Source organism: Scylla paramamosain, unplaced genomic scaffold (genome assembly GCF_035594125.1).
Source record: "Scylla paramamosain isolate STU-SP2022 unplaced genomic scaffold, ASM3559412v1 Contig10, whole genome shotgun sequence".
NCBI lineage: Eukaryota > Metazoa > Arthropoda > Malacostraca > Decapoda > Portunidae > Scylla > Scylla paramamosain.
Window position 1 is genome coordinate 1,227,501 of NW_026973675.1, and position 21,333 is coordinate 1,248,833.

Genomic DNA, 21,333 nt, shown 5'->3' on the forward strand with positions numbered 1-21,333 from the left:
GGTACACGCCCCGGTGTGGCGACCCGTGTTGGCGGCGGTGGTGTCAAAGGACATCCCCACGACCCGGTCAGCGACGCTCCACTTCTCCAACGCCTCCACGACGGCCTTCGCTTCATTCGCCCCTCTTCCACTGGGAAGCTTCGCCACCTGCAGCAGCTGAACCTCCCCTCCCCCAGACACGAGGATGGGCAGGCGGTCGACGTGGGCGTTGCTGGTGAGATCCGGCATCAGCTTCCCGTCCCAGTGGACTACCAAGGGGCCTTCTACTCGCAGCTTCTCCTTGAGGGCGGAGGCCAGTTGCTCGCGGTGACGACGGCGCTGGCTTTGGATCGATGTCCTGTTGATGTTGTACTCAACTGTGTCGTGCCCCAGGGCACGCGCTGTCTCGGTGAGGACGAACACTGCGCCACGGTCGCTCACCTTGACGCGATCCAAAGAGGCCGCCACGTCCGGGGTGACGATGTTGAGGTTCGCTCGAGGCCGTTTGGGTGGGACTGGGGAGATACCAAGTGTGGGGCTTCCTTCGGCGCTGGTGCTAGAGGAGGTTGAGGACGAATCCTCCAACTGGACTCTTGCCGCGGACGTCGACGCCTCCTCCTCCGCGCGTCGCTTCCTCACCTCCTGTGTCGCTTGCCGCTGTGACGATCGCTGTTCTTGGGCAGCTAGTGCTGTGTCCACCCCTCCCATGCGTCCCCGGCGTCCTGGTTCACGTTGAGCGAGAAGAAAAGCTTTGTCCTCCTCGTTTGTCATTGTCTCTAAAGCGCCGGCCTTCGCGACGTCGAAGAGATTCGCCAGGCGCTCCTTGAACTCCTCCTCCCTCTTCACTTGTGTTCCTGTTGTCCGTGCCTTGTTCTTGCGTACAAGGGTGTACTCCTTGTACAAGGTCTGGATGTTCTTGACGACGGTGTCAATCCGCTGCATGGGAATTCTAGCCTTAGCCCACAGCGCCTCAACAATTTTCGAGACCTTCCGGGACGCGTCCACCACCGTCATCTTCTCTACGTCCAACTTGTAGGTCAGGAGGCCCAGAACTTCTCCAGAGGATGGAAGTTGGGCTCCAGATATCTCGTTTATGGGGGCACACAGATAACGTCGCTTAGAAGCCATCTTAGCCTGAAAATGAGAAAGGATTGACAACAGTTAGTAACGCACTCCAGAAACATGCAAACACGTTGAAAAAGTACTGCCAAGCACTAGACAAATCCTAGACAGAGGAAAAGGAGCACTAGACGAGAGTTGCCACACACAGTCCTTGGTCCATAGTCCACCAACGAGAGCATCTGAGAATAGAGCCGCGGCATTTGTCACCGACAAAGCCCCTGTATCGTTGAACGTGAAAATGATCTTATATAGTAAAACTTCAAGGTCGTTGAGCACCGGGTAAATATTATTCGATTTAAAAAAAAAATTACTCGCGTGGTTTTCTCATAGAGTGGAACAAGAATCCGGGTTTGGAGACTGGATTTTCAAACTTTCGAAAATAAGGGCCACCCTAATATATATATATATATATATATATATATATATATATATATATATATATATATATATATATATATATATATATATATATATATATATATATATATATATATATATATATATATATATATATATATATATATATATATATATATATATATATATATATATATATATATATATATATATATATATATATATATATATATATATATATATTATTATTATTATTGTTGTTATGATTATTATTATTATTATTATTATTATTATTATTATTATTATTATTATTATTATTATTATTATTATTATTATTATTATTATTATAATTATTATTATTAATTATTATTATTATATATATATATATATATATATATATATATATATATATATATATATATATATATATATATATATATATATATATATATATATATATATATATATATATATATATATATATATATATATATATATATATATATATATATATATACGAGTATATATATATATATATATATATATATATATATATATATATATATATATATATATATATATATATATATATAAAATACGGTAATTATTATTATTTTTGTTATTATGGTTATTGTTGTCGTTGTCGTTGTTGTTGTTGTTATTGAACATCATTATCCCATTATTTTTTTCATTAGTAAAAGTTTTGATGATAATTTTATGCATTATTATCTTATTGTGACTATTTTTTTGTTTTTATTTTTATTGTTGTTATTATTAATGGTAGTAGTATTTTTATTATCATTATAACTTTATTACATATATTATCATTATCATTAACATGTATTTTGATTTCCTAATGTTTTCATCATTGCTACTTTCAATATTATTATTATTATTATTATTATTATTATTATTATTATTATTATTATTATTATTATTATTATTATGATCATTAATAATATTGTTGTTGTTACCCTTATTATTATTATTATCGTTAACATTATTACTGTTGTTGTAATTGTTTTTTATTGTTATTTTCTTAGTTTTATTTTTCTTATTATCATTACCACCACTCTCTTCTGTCCTTCCCTATCCTCACCATCATTTTATTATCATTATCATCATCATCATCATCATCATTATCATGATCATCATCTTATTATTACTATTATTTTTATTTTTTTTTATTCTTGATATTGTTGGTTGAATTTCTTATAATACTTGTCATCAAAATTTTTAGATTTTCCTTTTCATCATTTTATAATTATTATTATTATTATTATTATTAGTAGTAGTAGTAGTAGTAGTAGTAGTAGTTGTGGTAGAAGTAGTAGTAGTAGTGATAATAGTAGTAGTAGTATTGTCAATACTTCTTTTCATTATTATTATCATTTTTATTATCATTATTATTATTATCATTATTATTATTATTATTATTATTATTATTATTATTATCGTTATTAATATTATTATTATTATTATTATTATTATTATTATTATTATTATTATTATTACTTTCATTGTCATAATTTTTGGTAATAATATTATTATTTATGATCATTATGATTTTTGTTGACATCAGTTACTATTATTTTTTTTTGTTTTTTACCTTCATCATTATATCACAGTTCTTTTATTATTATTATCATTATTATTATTATTATTATTATTATTATTATTATTATTATTATTATTATTATTATTATTATTATTATTATTATTACTACTACTATCATAATTATAATTAGTTATTATTTTTTTCTCTCCTTGATCATTCATGTAGTTGTGATGGAGGTAATGGTTGTGGTAGTGATGGTGGTGGTGGTGGTGGTAACAGTGGCGGTTATTTTACAGTAGAAGTGGTGGTGGTGGTTGTGATAGTAGTGTTCATTTAATAGTAATAATATAGGTGGTGGTGGTGGTGGTGGTGATAGTGGTGGTCATTTAATAGTAATGGTATTGGTGGTGGTGATGATTTGATAGTAATAGTATTGGTGGTGGTGGTGGTCATTTTATAGTAGTAGTGGTGGTAATGGTAGTGGTATTGGTGGTGGTGATGATTTAATAGTAATGGTATTGGTGGTGGTGTTGGTGGCGGTGGTGGTTATTTTATAGCAGTAGTGGTGATAATGGTAGTGGTAGTGGTGGTGGTGGTGGTGGTGATGATTTAATAGTAATGGTATTGGTGGTGGTGTTGGTGGCGGTGGTGGTCATTTTATAGCAGTAGTGGTGGTAGTGGTAGTGGTAGTGGTGGTGGTGGTGACACAAGTGGGCAGCAACAGTGTCTGTTTGTCATCACAGAGGGAGTGGCGGGGCAGGCATGAATACCACCACAACACAGTCTTGTCCATGCTGGTGGAGGGCAACGAGGCAGCAATGGCCAGCATCCCCGAGGTTTATGATGGTCACGCGCTGAGCCAGGATGGCCTGACGCCTCTCCACGCCGCGGCGCTGTGCGGGGCTCCCAGTGCTGCTGTGGAGGCTTTGCTGCGACGCGGCGTGAGCCCTCATGTGACCACCCCTGACAACATGACCCCCGCTGACCTGGCACGGCAGCAAGGCCAAGACTCGGTGATTAAGGGACTACAGCGCCACCACTGTGTACAGGTGTGTGTGTGTGTGTGTGTGTGTGAATTGAATTTATAACTGAATTGAATTGAATTTATTGAGTAAGGTCAGACTTTCTATAAAGTATGGAGCACAGCTCTCCAGCAAAAGAATACAGACACTGTAGATTATATACAGAACGTGCATAATATTACATAAGAAAAGACAAATACATACAAATGAAATACGCTGTAAGCAATGGCAAAAAATTAATATAAAAAAATGTGTATGCATATATAATGATACATACTGTCACTAATTAAGAAATAAAAAAAAAACTATTGAGGTGTTTTGCACACTATTTATCTAAACAAGCGTAGCACCATCCTCAAAAACAAAGATAATTTCTTTATCACATTTGAACTTATACTTTGCATGAACAAAACATATTTGAATTGTGTTGGCCTATTTATGTAATTTGCTATATACATATTACCTAACCTAACAATTTCCATATCAGTACATTCAAAAAGAACATGAAATTCTTCTCCTTCTACCTCAGCATTACACATGTTACATACCCTATCTTCCTTACTGACACCTTGATACCTACCAATATTTACAGGAAGTCTATTATTACAACTTCTAAATTTAGTCACTAATAATCTGTCACCCTTTGTTAATTGTTCTAAATACTGTTCTCTGCCAAAATCTGTCTTAAACACCCTATAACTGCTACTTAATGATTTTGTTTCTAAATTATGATGCCAAGTTACAAGCCACTGATCTTTCAATCTCTGTTCCATAGCTTTCTTCACCCATCTTGAATTAGGAACATCTTGCAACACCACATACCAGACATTCCACAGTCATTACAAATATTCTTTATACAAGTTTACCATGGAGAACTATGAAGCCCTAACCTATCCAGCTGCAATAGACATTGGTACATTAAATAACACAGTTTAGTATTTTTACCTGAAATTAGCTTAGACCAATAACCTATCATTTTTTTTCTTTATATAAATATCAAGTGGAAATACACCCAGTTCACCATACACCATGTCATTTCAAGTATTCTCATGAACATCCAAAACCTGCTTTAAAAATTTCATGTACATATACTCTAACTCCCTAGCAATATGGTAACCCAAAATTTCAGCTGCACAAGTCAATATAGGTAACACCATGGTGGTAAATAATTTGAGTTGTATATCCACTGGCAAGTCAAACTTCCTACACTTACTTATTAATGAGTACATTGCTCTTGTAGGTGTCTCTTTTAGCTCCAGCTCACCTTTGCAAAACCTCCCATTATAATTTAATAATACTCCAAGATACTTATACTCTGTCACTACTTCAATGTTTTTACCACCAAATTCAAGTTCATAGTTAAATTTTGTCTTCCCCTGCTAAACACTACTATTTTTGTTTTGTTACAATTTAGCTTCAATTTCCATTCATTACAATATAAATTCAGAGCAACCAGTGCCTGCTTCATTCCATCCTCACTGTCACACAAAATAATTGTATCATCTGCATACATAATCACAAATAGTTTAAGATACATGTTTAAGAAATCGTCACCAAAATTTACATAACTGCAATTATATTAAATTAATTTACTTTCAATATCATTCACATAAAAAGCAAAAAGCACCGATGATAAATTTTCCCCCTGTCTTACCCCTACATTGCAAACAAAGGTGTCTGAAATCTCCTGGTTAAGCATGACACATGATCTGATATTATTGTACATATTTCTGATTACATTTAGAATTTTCCCTTGCATCTCTTCCTTCACAAGTTTACACCATAAATCTTCACACTGTACCATATCAAAGGCTTTCTTGTAATCAACAAATAAACAAAATAGCTTTCTCTTCTTCCACTTAAATAAATCAATGACACATTTGAAGAAAAAATATATGATCCAGAGTGGAATATCTGTGTCTGAAGCCCGTTTGTGTTTCATTAATGGTAGATAAGGTGTTTGAATAATCATTAAGTCTTTCATTAAGTATGGAGGTGAACAGCTTCCCCATGCAGCTAAGTAAGGTGATGCCCCTGTAATTATTAACATCCTGGATGTCTCCCTTGTTTTTATAGAGTGGCACTATTGTACCCACCAACCATTCAGCTGGCATGACACCAGTATCAAGTACTTTTTAATATATTAATTTAATATCATATCAGATGCTGGGGATTTATTGTTTTTTTTTTTACTTCTTAATATTTTTAACTACCTCTCCTTCCCTTATAGGATCATTAAGTACTGATAAAATTTCAGCATCCGCACAGTCTTCATCATTTGTAATATTCACATCACTATTGTCAGAATTTTCATCACCCGCTAGCTGCTTAAAATGGTCATATAATTCATTTAGTGTTCTTGGGATCTGATAAGTTCTTTTCTGACTATTTAAAATTTTCCAATATGCTTTAGGGTCATCACTCTTATATTTTCTAAATTTCTTTATTAAGTTATCTATCTCCTTATTTTTCACTCTTTTTAGATTTGCTTTATTTTTCCTGCTTTTCTCAATCATGTTGTTAAAATTTTCACTATGCAAATGAAATCTCTGTCTAGCTTTGTGGTATTCCTTTCTAGATGGCCAGCACTCTTTATCATATCCCACTGAGGTGGCATTATTGGACTTTTTCATGAATGATCTTTTCTTATATGGTGGGAAAGTTGCAAGTGCCACCTCAATCAGTATTTGTTTTAAATCTAGATTAATAGCATCCATGGGTAATTCATCCACTTTTGCAATCAGTTCATTTATCTTAGTTTCATCAATATTACTCACACATAAAAATTGTTTTTCAACATTCCATTTACTTTGCCTTACACCTGATTGTCTTGATTCCTTTGCCTCTCGGTTTACAACAGGCACCGTACTTTGTATCTCACATTTGATCCTTGCATGTAGTCCACAGTGTACATCAGACCACAAAGGTTCATAATCTAATACTTTAAGAACTACAGCATATTTCATAATCAATGGTGATCCTAAAAAGTAGTCAATAGTTGTATTGTTTGCCAATGCTGCAGTCCTCCCCTAACCTTCCATTCAATATATAAACTTGATCATTCTTACAAACATCCAACAACTTTTTCTCATATGAATTCCTATCTGGGGTTAAGTCCTGGTTTGCTCTAGTCTCAGTTATTCCAAAATTAGTTAAACTTACAGACACAGGGTCCTCAGCAGCCTCAGAAGGAACATCACACATAGTGAGAGTGTGAGCATTAAAATCACCACAAAGCACATGCAATGCACATAATCATCACATGAGTAAGTAAGCAAAAAATCATCCAGCTCGTCATAGTGCTCTTCATTACCACATCTAGAGTGTGAGGGGGGAATGTAAACACAGCTTATTACCAGTTCCCTACCAAAATTTACACTACTTCTATCAACTTTAACTGAAAGTAAAGAATCATAAGTGTTACTAATATGCCTCCACTTAAAACTAGCATTTTTCTTGATGGCCATGAGCAAACCCCCAGATTTAAACCTGCTTAATTTGCTTCTGTCCTTAAAGACAATGTCAAAGCCAATATTTTCCATATTGTTTTTTACATTAATTACATCAGTATCATCACACTTAGTTTCACATCAACAAATCACACCATAATCTTTAATAAAGTTAACAAAATTCATAGATAAAAACTTTGACTTGATACCGCAGACATTAAGAGATGACACATTAATATAATCCAGGGGAGGAGCAAACTGAACAGAGTTAATATTACTTACACTAACACTATTATCATGCCCAAGTATGTGCTGTGCCCCAGCAGGGCCATCCTAGGCCCTTGTTAAGTGATCTAGATTTAACCTTTTCCAATCAGGAGCAGATATAACAACCTTTTCTAAGTCATCAGGACAGTTTATAACTACAGGTCTACCCCCACTGTGCAACTATACAAGAATGCTCCCCTCCCTTGTGGACACATTTTTCACTGTTTCTTGCCCTTTAACCATATTCAACATTTTAACCCTTAAGGAGGTCATGTCATCATTTATATACACTTTTCTTTGCCTACCTTTCAGTTTTTTTTTTTTTTTTTCTTATTTTGCATAATTTCATTTATTTTCTTTCGGTGGCAAAACCTCACAATCACTGGCCTACCTCCTTCCCTGGGCCTCCGCAAATGGTGAACAACAGAAATGTCATCCTGCTCAATTTTCACTCCAATAGTATCAGCAAGTTCTATAACTTTAGCTTCCAGCACCACCTCACTTTCATCCTCTTCTTCCTCTCATCCAGAAATACGTAAGTTCTCCTTTCGGGAGTACTGCTCCATCTTGTCGTGTTCATACTTGAGCAGGAGGCAATTCCTCAGCATTACTGCGATCTTGTTTTCTAATTTATCCCTGAATTCCTTGAAAGCAGTAGATACAGCTGTAGACACAGCGACCGAAATTATGCTGCCAGGCTGGACAGCATAACAACTGCATCCTTAATCGTCTTACTTACACTTCTGCTTTCCCTTCCATCATTGCTGTTGGTTATATTAACAAGCTCGTTTTCTACCTTTGTCTTCACTAATTCTTCAGGTTCAGACCCAATGAAGTGTGCCATTCTTGTGTGGAGTTCAACAATAGAATTTCTTTACATGCATAAGTCGGTGAAGTGGTACAATATATACATGGCAAAACACACCACCTTGTTTACCTTCTGTGGCTCACACAACAGTACAGGGAAGACTTGATAGTACCTTCAGTACTGGCAGTAGAAATGTTACTCAGGCCCTGTGGCACGTCACATCAGTAGTCAGGTACTCAGAAGTTCATTTGAAAGCAGTAGTAGCTTCCAGGTTAAGATCGTATCGGAGAAACTCCCTCAAAATATAGAGCTGTGTGTGTGTGTGTGTGTGTGTGTGTGTGTGTGTGAGCTTATTACATTTATCATTTTTCTAACATTAACCAATATGAATGTGATGCAAAATGTTTTTGTTTACAACATTTTGCATCCTTTACCAAGATGTATTTCTTTCTTCACATTTGTGTTTGTAAATTCATGTTAAACAAATGAAGTATTGCTTAATTTCAAGAGGTGCTTATAGATATTAATGAGGTGGTAAGCCTGCAGGTAATGGTTATGCTATAAGCTTGGTAACCCGTTTTGTTGAGCGAGCTGTGATGCAGTGCAAATATTTCAGCAGTTGGTGTGCACACTTCTCAAAGAGAGGGCAAAAACATTGAACGTGGCGGACACGTGACCGTCACCAAGGAAACAACACAGTGGCTAGCTGAACACTAACTCACTAATTCAGAACACAAACTGTATTTCATCCTGTACTAGCTGCAAGCCAACAGGAAAGCATCAGACAGCATCTCTAGGCTGCACGAGTGCACGGGGACCGTGCTGGTTGCAAGGAAGCAGGGTGAAGCACCAGACCTCTCATTCCTCGGTATTTTTTCAAGCTGTCTTCTTCGGCGACAATTTGTTCCCCGTGAAGGCAGCTTGTTGAAACATTCAGGAAATGAAACACCTCTATCTTCACCCTGCTCTTTCTCTCCCCCACAATCCCTATCCAGTGCTGCTTTTCACCGGAAAATAACAAACAGATAAATAAAAAGAATTAATAATAATAATAATGATAATAATAATAATAATAATAATAATAATAATAATAATAATAATAATGATAACTTAAGGGTTTTGGTTCAAATGGCTCTCAAATAGCTCTGGTGTAGCTGAGGGCACCCTTGGTTCACCGAGGGCATCAGCAGGGCCAAGGGGACGATTGTGGTTCCCCTGAATCTCCACAGAGCAAGCAAATTCACTCCTCAGCTTGTCATTGGGCATACTGTGGACAGTCCTCATGGTCACGTCCGTGGACACCCTGCGGCTGTCAGGTGAACACCGGTAATGCTTTGCGTCGGTGTGGCCAGTGCAAAATGCACGCCTGACTGCCCAGCCGCTCAGTTTAAGCAGCACCTCGCCAGCACGGGCAGTGTTGCAGTCTGGTGGTAGACTGATAAGTGTTCTTGAAAGCACTCACAGGTGTCACAAAATCAGTCTTGTATTTACACTGAGTGCATCAGATCCTACTTGAAGGCAAGCACTCATCAAAAATGTAAACATGCAATTCACAGGGAGACCAGCAAACAAAAGTGCACAACTCACATCATCCCAACACTTGAAAAAATGAGCACGATGTGATTCTTTAAACGATCGGCTGTTTAGTCCTGCTCCTGACGACGAGTCTTGAGCCACGTGCTGACTGGCGGCAGCGTGGAGGGGCTGGGAGGTGAACGCGACGTGTTCCCCGAGCCGAGCTCTGCTAAAGGCCCCAAGAGACTCTCTGAAGGGTTTTAACCTAAGCTAACCTAGCCTACCCTAAGCCACCTATCCTAAGCAGGCATAACCTAACCTAACCAACCCGTGCCTGAGGAGGATGAATTGCTACAGTACGACCAAACCGCAAACTACAAAACTGTGATGTCCGTTATTGATTGTTAATGTTATGGACGATTTTGAGCACAAAACACAGTGGAATCACTTCACTCTGCAGCCTCTTCTTCTCTCGTCCCCCGGCGACCTTGGGGACTCGTTGGGAAGAGGGGTTTGTGGGCGGGGAACGCGGAAGTGCTCGTTCTTTGTACTTGAATGGAGACGAGAGCTTAAAATAAGGCAATCCTAACCTGACCTTATCTGACCTGACCTGACCTATCCTAACATAACCTGATCTAACCTAACCTAACCACTTTCCACTTCCTGGCCAACCCTTTAGCCATGAACACAAGTGCATGGTTTGCCTGCTTCAGACTCTTGCCATGGTCTCCAAAATCCTTCGTACCAATGATGGAATCGGAGGCCGGGTCAAAATGGAGAGATTCTCTGACGGTCACTGCATCAAATGCATGCCACAGAGTCTCTCCCTTCGACGTGGTGTCTGCTCTTCCTCAGAACTGTGAGTTTGTTTGCTCCAGCCTGCTTGGATGGAAGTTTGCCTTAGCCAAAGGTGAAGATTGGAACTGCTGGGGAGTGAAAAAGTAGAGCTTTAAAACCTACACGCCTTAGGACTATGGTAACGCAAGGCCAGAGCAAACCTCCTCCCTTGTCCCCCATATCTTCTGCCCTTCTTATTTCCTAAGCCATTAATTACCTGTCCTCTGATAAACTCCTGCACTTCAGGGCTTGCATATGGAGAAATGGAGTTTTCAGCTGCTGTGGACTCTTCAGGGTCTGCTACCTCAATCCCTTCGCTTGCTTTCTGAGCTCGCTGATGATGTCCTGCGGCAACCTGATTTTTCTACACCCTGAAAACATTTCATAAGTATTTCAGCTGTTTTGTTGATAATTATCATAACTTCAAAAACTCCAATTTGTCTTTCATATACCAGATTCACATTTGTAGCTGCCTCTGCAAAGTGGTGTTTTCACACAAAACAAAACAAAAAGCTATAACAACGGTTCAAAGACAAACGCGAACTGACGCGGAAAACTCGATAAAGTATACAATTATAGCACTCACAACATTGTGAAGCAAATAACAGCAGTCACCAGGCTTGGGGCGAGGCTGTGGTGGTGTCTGGACTGCTCCCCCAAGCTGCTGCTCAGTGATGGGGCACTGTGCGGGCACCTGACGAGGGACGCCACCTGCCGGACAGGCAATGCGTCAGTCACGGTGGCTTTCGAGTGTGTACATTCACACGGTGTACACTTGCCTCGGGAGAGCCCACACTGTCACCTGACTGTTGAGGGCTTTATGAGAGACCACAGTTTTCATCTAGCCTGGCTAGTTGCAGCTGCAAGTAATGGCTCAACACTGCCTCAAACTACCAGGTCTTTTGTCTCTGGCGACAGAAGCTTGCATTCCAACCACTAGCACATGTACATGGGTGTGGCAGACACATAAATTGGTGGTGTGTGCACCATCTGCAGGCAAAGTGTCTCATGGAGGCGACACCAGTATCACCATTTGTAGGAACAGGACAAACCATGATTTAATTCATGAAAATAAAACATTGAAATGTAATGACAACACAAATTCAAAAGAAACTCTACTGTTATCAATATAGTAATAAGCAAAAGTTACTCAAACAGACATACTGCATTAAACAATAAATGAAAATATATATCAAGGTATTCTGCATGAATGAGCCTTTGTCACACAAACAGCTACACACACACACACACACACACACACACACACACACAGGCCATAACAATGCACACTGACACATCGCCACAGCCACCAGTGAACACTTATGTCGCCACCAAGCGAAACTTTCTGAAAACCGTGACAACATTATTATTATATTATTACATCACATTATATTATGTAGCTTTCATTGCGATACCATCAGCACCATGGCTTCCCTTCTCTCTCCGGCAGAGCTACAAGCTTCCTGAAGAACTGCATGAGGAGCTGCTCTCAACAGTCAGTCGCCGGGACGACGTGCAGGCGGTGTCCACCCTCATATGTAAGGGCGCGCCCATAGAGCTCCTGGGTGGCCTTTCTGTCCTCAGACTGGCTGTCACCACCGACCGCTTACACACCGTCAGCCTGCTGCTGGCTAGCGGTGCACCGCTGCCTGCCAGCCTGCTGCAGGAGGCTTGGCAGAGCCCCGACGTGACTCACAGGGTGCTGGCCACCCTCACCAGCGTGAGTACCTTCCCTTCCCTGTCTCACAGAACTACCTCACTGTAAAGGTGAGGACGAGCACCGGTACTGGACCCAAGTCTCAGCGGTGGCTCCTTTGCAGAGTGGAAAGTGTTTGAACAACTTGGATGAGTTATAGGTCTGTTGGTTGTAGAGGACGAGCCTTTGTGTTTCAGTGCCGTCAGTTTCAGGTTTTAGTGGTGCACATGACAGACCTGCAGCACACCAAACCTGTCCAACATTACAGGTCATGCAACAGAATCTTGTCATTTCATAAAAGGACACTTCAGTGTAATGTTTAGAACAAGCAATGAAGTAGATCTCATAATACTTGAATCCATGTTAATTCATCATTATAATCCTAAAAGTAATTGTAATAATGCTTGTCAAACCTAATATTTGATTATAATTCATCATTATAATCCTAAAAGTAATTGTAATAATGCTTGTCAAACCTAATATTTGATTATAATTCATCATTATAATCCTAAAAGTAATTGTAATAATGCTTGTCAAACCTAATATTTGGAATAATTCTTGGTATTTTTCCTTTTTTTTGGGACAAGGTAAGGTTGTATTTGTACATGCACTTTTAGATTTGTGACACTTAATGACACTTCTGCATAGCTGCCCTACCTCTCTCTCTCTCTCTCTCTCTCTGCGCACGGTGCTTACCTGATGTGGTGACCATCCTTTCCTCACAGGCCTACTGCTGCCGGCTGCGTGCAGAGCAGCGTCGCCTGGAAAAGGTCAGCAGCGCCCTTGTCAAGGGCATCGACAATCTAGTGAGAACCATCGAGGGAAATACTCCCTGGCAGGCAGCCTGGCGATGGGGAAAGGAGACTGACCGGCCAGCACTGAGCGACCTCCTGGCAAAGGCAGCGGCTGCCAACTGCCCCGTGACTGCTGCCTTCCTGCATAGGGCAGGAGGGTGGACAGTCTTTAATGGAGCCTCTGGTGGCACTGCCCTCCACGCTGCCCTGGAGGCTGGCCACAAAGGCATGGCCGAGCTGCTGATCAGGGACCTTGGGGGCTGCCCGTACGTGCCGGACACACATGGTCGCCTTGCGGTGCACATGATGCCTCACGAGGAGCAACAGAGGCTGGAGCAGGTGAGGCTGCTTGCCTGTGTACTCTTTTGGATGGCGGCATGAACTCACTTCACCAGCTGATCAAAACTTCAGCACCTGTCGCGCTTATTTCGTCTGCTACGCCTCCTTGGTCACACTCCTGTAATAATCCTGACACACGCATACACTATATGGAATTTGTCACCTAACAAAATATTGCAAAATATTGAAATAACATGACCGTTTCCATCAGAGTGCTGGATTTGGTTATGCTAAGTTTACCTTAATATTTAGCTCACTAAGTTCATTGCTGATTCTTTCGTTGCATAGATTATGATTTAAAAAATCATAATTTCACCCAGAAATAAAGTAACTATCTCATAAATAGTAGGCTAGGATGATTTACATTCAACCCGAAATATTTCTATGTAACAAATGTGTGTACAGCAACGAGGGACAGAGAAAAAGATGACTCATTAAGTGGCTGGCTGGCACAGCAGTTTGGTGAATGTCAGGCAGACATTGAAAGGGAGGAATTTAAGTCACAAGAAGTCACCATAATAATGGATATGGCGTGCTGAAGGCACAGCTGATGTATTTTCACACCTTGCTCCTTTTTAGTGGTGGCGTGGTTAATTCTTTGGTCAAGAACTGACTCGCTTTATCTAATGAGGCCGCTCCGGCATACCAGCGTTACCGAATCGGCGCTTTTCGTTTTGTTATGATAGAGTCACCAGGTTGGGGATTACCGAAGCCATGAGAACACCAGCTGTGAAAGTGGCTGGAGGTGTCACCAGGCTGGTAAGGCTTTCATTTGGGACTGTTACCAAGCGACTGTGAAATTGGCCCTTTGGTATTTCTGCCTTGTCTAATGAGTCCCTCAATGCCGCAGCAACGGCTCGCTAAGCTCACCCGTGCACTCCTGCAGTGCTCTAGGATGATGTCATCTGGCCCTGGAGATTTAGTCATTTTATGTTTATCTGTCTGTTTAATGATGCTGTCCTTGCTTATGGCGATATAGACAGATGGGGGAATTGAGTTTTTGTGGCACTGAACAATACTAAGTTTGCTTTGACCCAGTCAGAAAATTCAGAAACGAGAAACCTGCCCCGCATAGATGACGCGTTTGACAACGCTTCAGAAGTGTGTGGAATATTGTACAAGACAACACATTGTTTAACAATAGTCACTTATTAGTGTGTGCTGTGCCATATGCTGTCCTCCTCTGCTTTGCACATGGCCGTCATTTATCAAAGAATTATCGTGATAAAAATAAATAAGTAAATAAATCAGAGGTATGCTTTCCCTGGGAAAATTGTAGTCCGCAGCTAAAGTTGCTTCATTAATGACATTGTTTAATTTCTCATCGATACACAAATCACTTTCATTGTTCTTAATTTATAAAACTCTCACAAAGCACACAGGAAATGAAGTGCCTCGGCTACTGGATGGTGTTCGTCAAAGTAGAAGCATCAACGTGGATTTTATGTAGCCACAGCTTGGAGCATCCTCTTACCAAAACAGCACGCTGTGTTTTGAACCAAACGTTTTCAGTAGTCTACCTTTGCACAACAAACTTCTTATTCATATCATGAATATTATGCAGCTCAATTATGGTATTATATTTTATTAATATTACTTACTATTTGATTCTATTAGTTGACCAATTAAGCTACTTGTATTTTTTAATCTTGCCTAATAAACAACTCCAATCAGGCAGACAAATGCTAATATACGTATGTAATCCTCGATTTCTATCATCATTTCTAACATATCTATGTGTACGCAGCAATAAAGGGTTATTTACTTGTTCATATATTCACCGCTCTCTTTCTCTTTGCACACAGAAGCTCTTTATGATGGAGCGTGAAAAACTGAAGGATATGGAGCTTCGCTTGAAGGCAGATCACGAGAAGACCGCAGCACGGACAGCGCTGTGTATACAGGAGGATCTCTTTGAGAGCCACAAGAAGGGCGAGGGTAAGAAGGTCTCCTTACCTGATGGCCACGCTGCCCTGCTGCTGGCCTCGCGCAAAGGTCTCCTGCAGCTGACTCATCTTATGCTGCAAGAGGGTCACTTCCCCGTGGACGAGGTGCTGGACCACACCTGCGGCACCACCGCCCTCCACCAGGCGGCCTCGCACGGCCAGGACGGCTGCGTGGCGCTGCTGCTGAGCGCTGGCGCCAACCCACAGCAGCGTGACACGTATGGCCAGACACCCCCTCACCTGGCCGCCATGTTTGGCCATAAAAGTACTTTCGAACTCCTGGCACACCAAGTGACGCAGGACCCTCCTTGCCGCGCGGGCACCACGGGCACACAGGTGAGAGAAAATTTTAAAGTGTTTCACAATATGTATTATAAATATAAGCGTGATCTATTAGACCCAATCGACCGACGTGACCCGGAAAGCGTCATAAGAAATCTTGTGAGATCCATAGGCCTGCAAGAGCTGCAGAAGGAGGCTCAGCGGGTGGCTGTGGATCTATCAAAGGGCGAGGCCCTTGAGGTAAAGGAGGCGGTGATGGCAGAAATAAGCATCATCATGAATAAGGTGTCAGCCGCTAATGCCACGTACCGCGGCGACCTGAGGCTGGCGGGCAGTTCTCAGGACGGGTCTAAGCTTTACGCCCCTGACGAATTTGATATAAACCTCGTGATTCACAAGGATGACGTAGGAATAACTGTTAGCGAGAGAGGGAAGAAGGAAGCCCCGCTGAAGGGCAGGTTACAGATTTGTGTGAAGACTGACAATCCCCACCTTGAGGGTAATAGATTTATGGCCAGTTTGTACGAGGAGGTGCACCGGTGCCTCGCTGGCCACACCCTGCAGGACAAAAGACTGAGCCTGGTGCCGCCGGGCCTGACCAGCACGCAAGTGGGCGTGGGACTCTCTCTGGCCTGGCAGGGGCGAGAGTATCCACTGTTGCTGGTCGGCGTGGACCTGGTGCCAGTGCTTGAGGTGCCATGGCTGGAGCAAGTTTGCAGACCGCTCCTCACTCCTGAGGACACCACCACCATGCAGCTCAGTAATGCTGCTGATGGAACATGGCGCTGCAGCTTTGCCTTGACAGAGGCTGAGGTGCTGGGGACGTTGACGCCCGCAGAGCGCCAGGTGCAGCTGATGGGAAAAGTACTTCTTTCCCGCCTCAAGCCCGAGCGCTGGATGCCTCGGCACAAAAAGAGCTTTTTCAAATGGTTCGCCAGACGGGAGTGGAACATCGCGGTGCCAAGCGGGTTCTGTTTCAAGAACGCCCTCCTGCGGTGGCTGGAGCACAGGCGGTCGAGGGAGGTAGAGCTTGGGGCTGGCCAGGAGCATGACCACACCAAGGAGTTGGGGGCTGGACAGGAGGGAGACCACACCAAGGAGTTGGGGGCTGGACAGGAGCAGGACCACACCAAGGAGTTGGGGGCTGGACAGGAGCAGGACCACACCAAGGAGTTGGGGGCTGGACAGGAGCAGGACCACACCAAGGAGTTGGGGGCTGGACAGGAGATGGACCACACCAAGGAGTTGGGGGCTGGACAGGAGGGGAACCATACAAAGGAGTTGGAGGGTGAACGGAAGGGGGACCATACAAAGGAGTTGGAGGGTGAACGAAATGGGGAGCACGCCAAGTGGTTGGAGCCGGGGCGGGAGGGGGACCCCGCCAGATGGGTGGTGGAGGCGTTCAGATTGATGTGTGCGAACCCAGAAGAGACACGAGAGAACCTGACAACTCAAAACAGCTCCGCCTACTTTGGAGGAGACTGTGAGGGGCGGAAGCCTGGGGACGGGGCGCCCATCATCGTGCAGTGCCTGGAGGAGGACCCTCTGCCAAGACAACCAGGCGGCGGCGACGAAAGTATTAGATGCAGAAGATGCAGACCATTGTAATCATTAGCTGTGAGCTGTGCCACACACACACACACACACACACACACACACACACACACACACAGGAACGCCAGTGCTTGGTGCTCGATTTTCATATTCAGTAGTTTATATAGCCAATTAGTTGTGGAGTCGATATAAAGAAGAATATATATTTTCATGTCGCGAGGCTAGTGAGAGAAGATACTCTGTTAATAGGGTCTCTCATCTGTGTGCACTTGTTGGCCCCTGTAATACCGCAGGTTGAGTAATGTGATGGTGCAAGCTGAGGTAATGCCACCTTTGGCCAGTAAGTACAGCAGGGCAAGATAATAGTCAACTTGCATGTTGTATGGTGAAACAGGCTCTACATGGATTCATGGATGATAGGCCTAGAAGTGTTTGATATTCATTTGCAAACGGCAGTGCCATTAGGACATGAAATATTTAGTACAGGTTTATTAAGACAATGTCTGGTCTGGGTGTAAATAAAGCACTTCGGCTTGACAAGATGATGACAAATAAGTTATCAAATCAAGATGGAATGTCACATTTGTAGCACCAAGTACCAAATGCAGATGGTAATTGGTTAAAACAAACTGTTAAGGTAAGGACTTGTGCTATTGATAGGCAGAGATTGTCTGAACAAACTTATAACAGGCCAGCATGTCTTAATTATAAGATGGTGACAATGCAAGGAAAATTACACAAGTATTTATCTGTTCTCCTTAAACAACACTCACGTGCCGTAAGTGTGTTCAAGTGTGCAAATCATCAGCTGCCATTGTAAGTGGTAGTGAAGGAATGCAAGTGTACAAAAGTGAATCTGTTCTTTAGGTGATCTTAATGGTGCAGATGAAACTCACTCTTCATTCAAATTGACTTTTTTTTTTTTTTTTTACAAATAGCTGAAAAAAATATGTCAAGAAATATTGGTTCACTAATGTAAATGCAACAAAAATAGGGGAATTCCTTGGAGCGAGAAACGTGACTGTCTTATTAAGTAGTGTTAAGTTCATCCAAGATATAACTTGTTATTTTTAAAAAAAACTTATAAGAAGTAATTGTTAGCAGGTAAGTGACGTCTATATTTGGTGTGTACAGTATAACAATTTGTACTCTCATACCCCGCCTGAGGTCGCTTTCAAACCTTTCAAGCACACTTCTCATATTTGCAAACTTATACATGTAAATTAACCATTGCCTTGTATTTTTTTCATGAACACAAAACTATTCCTCTCTGTATTATGGAAAGTGATGTGTCAGTAAATCAAACACAAAAACTCATGTCTTTATTTCAAGCCTTATGAATCATTTTGTTACTTATATTTATATATATATATATATATATATATATATATATATATATATATATATATATATATATATATATATATATATATAGAGAGAGAGAGAGAGAGAGAGAGAGAGAGAGAGAGAGAGAGAGAGAGAGAGAGAGAGAGAGAGAGAGAGGCAATCTCACAGTACAGTGTCATGTTGAATCCAGTGTGTACCAATGAGTTCTCCGTCATTAAATGAGGCACCCTCGTCCCCGTGTGTTTTTTTGGCACACATATCAACATATCAACGACTTGCCACAGCCTCCAATCTGCCAGAATCACCACTTCACTCTGGTTCTCCACGCTGCCAACACTCCAAGCAGCTTCATGGACTGGGCAGGTTACAAGCATCATCACTCCGTCAACTCCACAACAACACAGGTGACTACTAGTAGTCAGCACAGAACCACTGGTGGGTGGGTCGCCATCACTGGTCACACACACTGCCACCAAAACACTCTTACAATAAGTGGTGGCAAACATCTTTCATACAAGTGGTCACACAAACACAACTGATGCAGTAATATTATCATTGTCTTATTCCTGTTATGGTCATTATAAGTATTACCATTAATACTATTACCATTATTGATTTTATTATTATTATCAATATTATTATTATTATTATTATTATTATTATTATTATTATTACATTTATTATTATTACCATTGCATCATCATCATCATCATCATTGTTGTCATAGGTTGCGGAAAACAGGCGGGAGAAGAAGGCTGCAGACAGGTTAGGCTTCCAAAGCAAAGCGAAACAAAACAACAATGAGGCAGCAAAATAATAAAAAGAAATAGTAATAATGAAAGAATAAAAGAAAAAGAACCTGAAGTATAGCGAGGAAGTGGAACAAGTCAGGAGGGAAGAGAAGTGGAGGGTCGAGGCACAGCTGACGAGGTGGAGGCAGGCGTCACGGCGCTCTTGAGGCACAGCAAAGGAAAGTGTACATAGAGGCAGTGGAACGGGAGGGGGGGAGGGGCAGGGAAAGGCTGGGAGGGTACCATGCTATGTTAATGTATGCTGGTAAACGAGAGTACTGTAACTGTTGTTGTTGTTGTTGTTGTTGTTGTTGTTGTTGTTGTTGTTGTTGTTGTTGTCGTTGTTGTTGTTGTTGTTGTTGTTGTTGGTGTGAGGGTCATTATTATTGTCATTATTACCAGTGTTATTATTGTGGTTGTTGTGGTTGTGGTGGTAGGTCTTAATGAAGTGCATTGTAATGTTCCAGCCTCCCCATTACCTGCTCATGAACAACTATCTCCATTGTCTTTTCTTTCATCCAAGTATTTCCTGACAAATGCAATATTTCCGAGATGGCACCTCCTGCTGCCCTCAACACCTGCTTTATCTCATCTTTCAGTGATAAATTGCACTCTGTTATCACACCGAAAGGCGGGTTCACACTTGCCAATTCGCTGCTGAATTGCCAGCCGCCGCAAGCCGCAATAGCCCGCCGGTGGAAATGTTGGTGCCTGGCGGCTGAATTGCCAGCCGCGCCAACAACACCGACAGGTTGGGCTTGTCCAGCCGCGCGCTGCTCTGTTTACCTCAGGTCCTCGGGGGAGTTGTGCATGGTGTGGCGTCCTGAGGCACAAAAGTTGATGTTGGAGCTAATGACGAACCAACAACGTCATCACTGGGACCCAAGACTCTCTCTCTCTCTCTCTCTCTCTCTCTCTCTCTCTCTCTCTCTCTCTCTCTCTAAAAGAGTAGTATCGCTGCAGAAGGGGCCAAGTTGTCAGTAGTTACCGATCGGTGTTCCTAAGCTGTTGTTAGATAACGCAGCGTCAGTGTGAGGCGTTCACCAGGAGTCACTGCATCCCTCACGTGGGCATCCTCCTTCTTGATAGGCGAGTCACAAGCCGCAGGAGACCACGGTACTGCTCCTTGTTGAGGCCTATCCACTGCCTCATGGTGGCTGGGTCTTGCAGGCTCGGCTCAGGCAAAAGAGCGTGGCAGACGCGCCTTCCTTCTCTTCTATTCAGCCAGGGACGTGTGTACAGGCGCCTCCTGTTCCGTTATATCTTCCACTACGCCAAAAGAAATACAATTATCACCGACATTGTTGCTGGAGGAAGAGATCTTGCTGAGTTGGCAAGTTTTTGCCTGCCTTCTTTACTGCCGTGGCTGGCAGTAATCTTTCGGCTGAACACATCCAGCCTCTTGAGGTCGTCATTCTTCACAACAATCAAACATTCGCTTTTACCTTCATTCGCCTTCACCTGATTATAATTTGTTCCTTTTGCACACACCTTCCTTACTTCTGCTCAGCTTGGTCTCTGTATTTCTCACGTCAATCATCGACCAAGAAAACTGAGAGTATCATGTCCTGGTTCAATACTTTCTTCCTTCTCTCACCACGTTAACCAGTATTCTCAGTCATTCACCACTGTTCTGTTCACCTCCCCAATGCAAGAGTTAACCAGTATTC

The 21,333-nt window shown here is 41.7% G+C and overlaps 1 protein-coding gene and 1 long non-coding RNA gene across 3 annotated transcripts in view; one reads left to right on the top strand and one right to left on the bottom strand.

Moving 5' to 3' along the window:
* The window catches only part of LOC135096983 (ankyrin-3-like), a 26,962-nt gene extending 8,124 nt beyond the window's left edge, over positions 1–18,838 (top strand). The window contains exons 4-7 of the mRNA XM_063998747.1: positions 3,760–4,065; positions 12,365–12,634; positions 13,336–13,743; positions 15,549–18,838. Of these exons, the coding sequence (XP_063854817.1) occupies positions 3,760–4,065; positions 12,365–12,634; positions 13,336–13,743; positions 15,549–17,579 (3,015 nt within the window). The 3' untranslated portion in view covers positions 17,580–18,838. The remainder of the gene's footprint in view (positions 1–3,759; positions 4,066–12,364; positions 12,635–13,335; positions 13,744–15,548) is intronic.
* LOC135096984 (uncharacterized) lies at positions 4,106–11,808 on the bottom strand. Of its 2 annotated transcripts, XR_010265240.1 has the most exons (3): positions 11,501–11,808; positions 11,132–11,285; positions 4,106–11,003 (listed from the first exon to the last, which is right to left on the bottom strand). It is a non-coding gene; the product is annotated as an uncharacterized LOC135096984 (long non-coding RNA). The 2 variants fall into 2 exon arrangements; XR_010265239.1 differs by having other exon boundaries at positions 11,132–11,808.
* Positions 18,839–21,333: the final 2,495 nt, after the last annotated feature.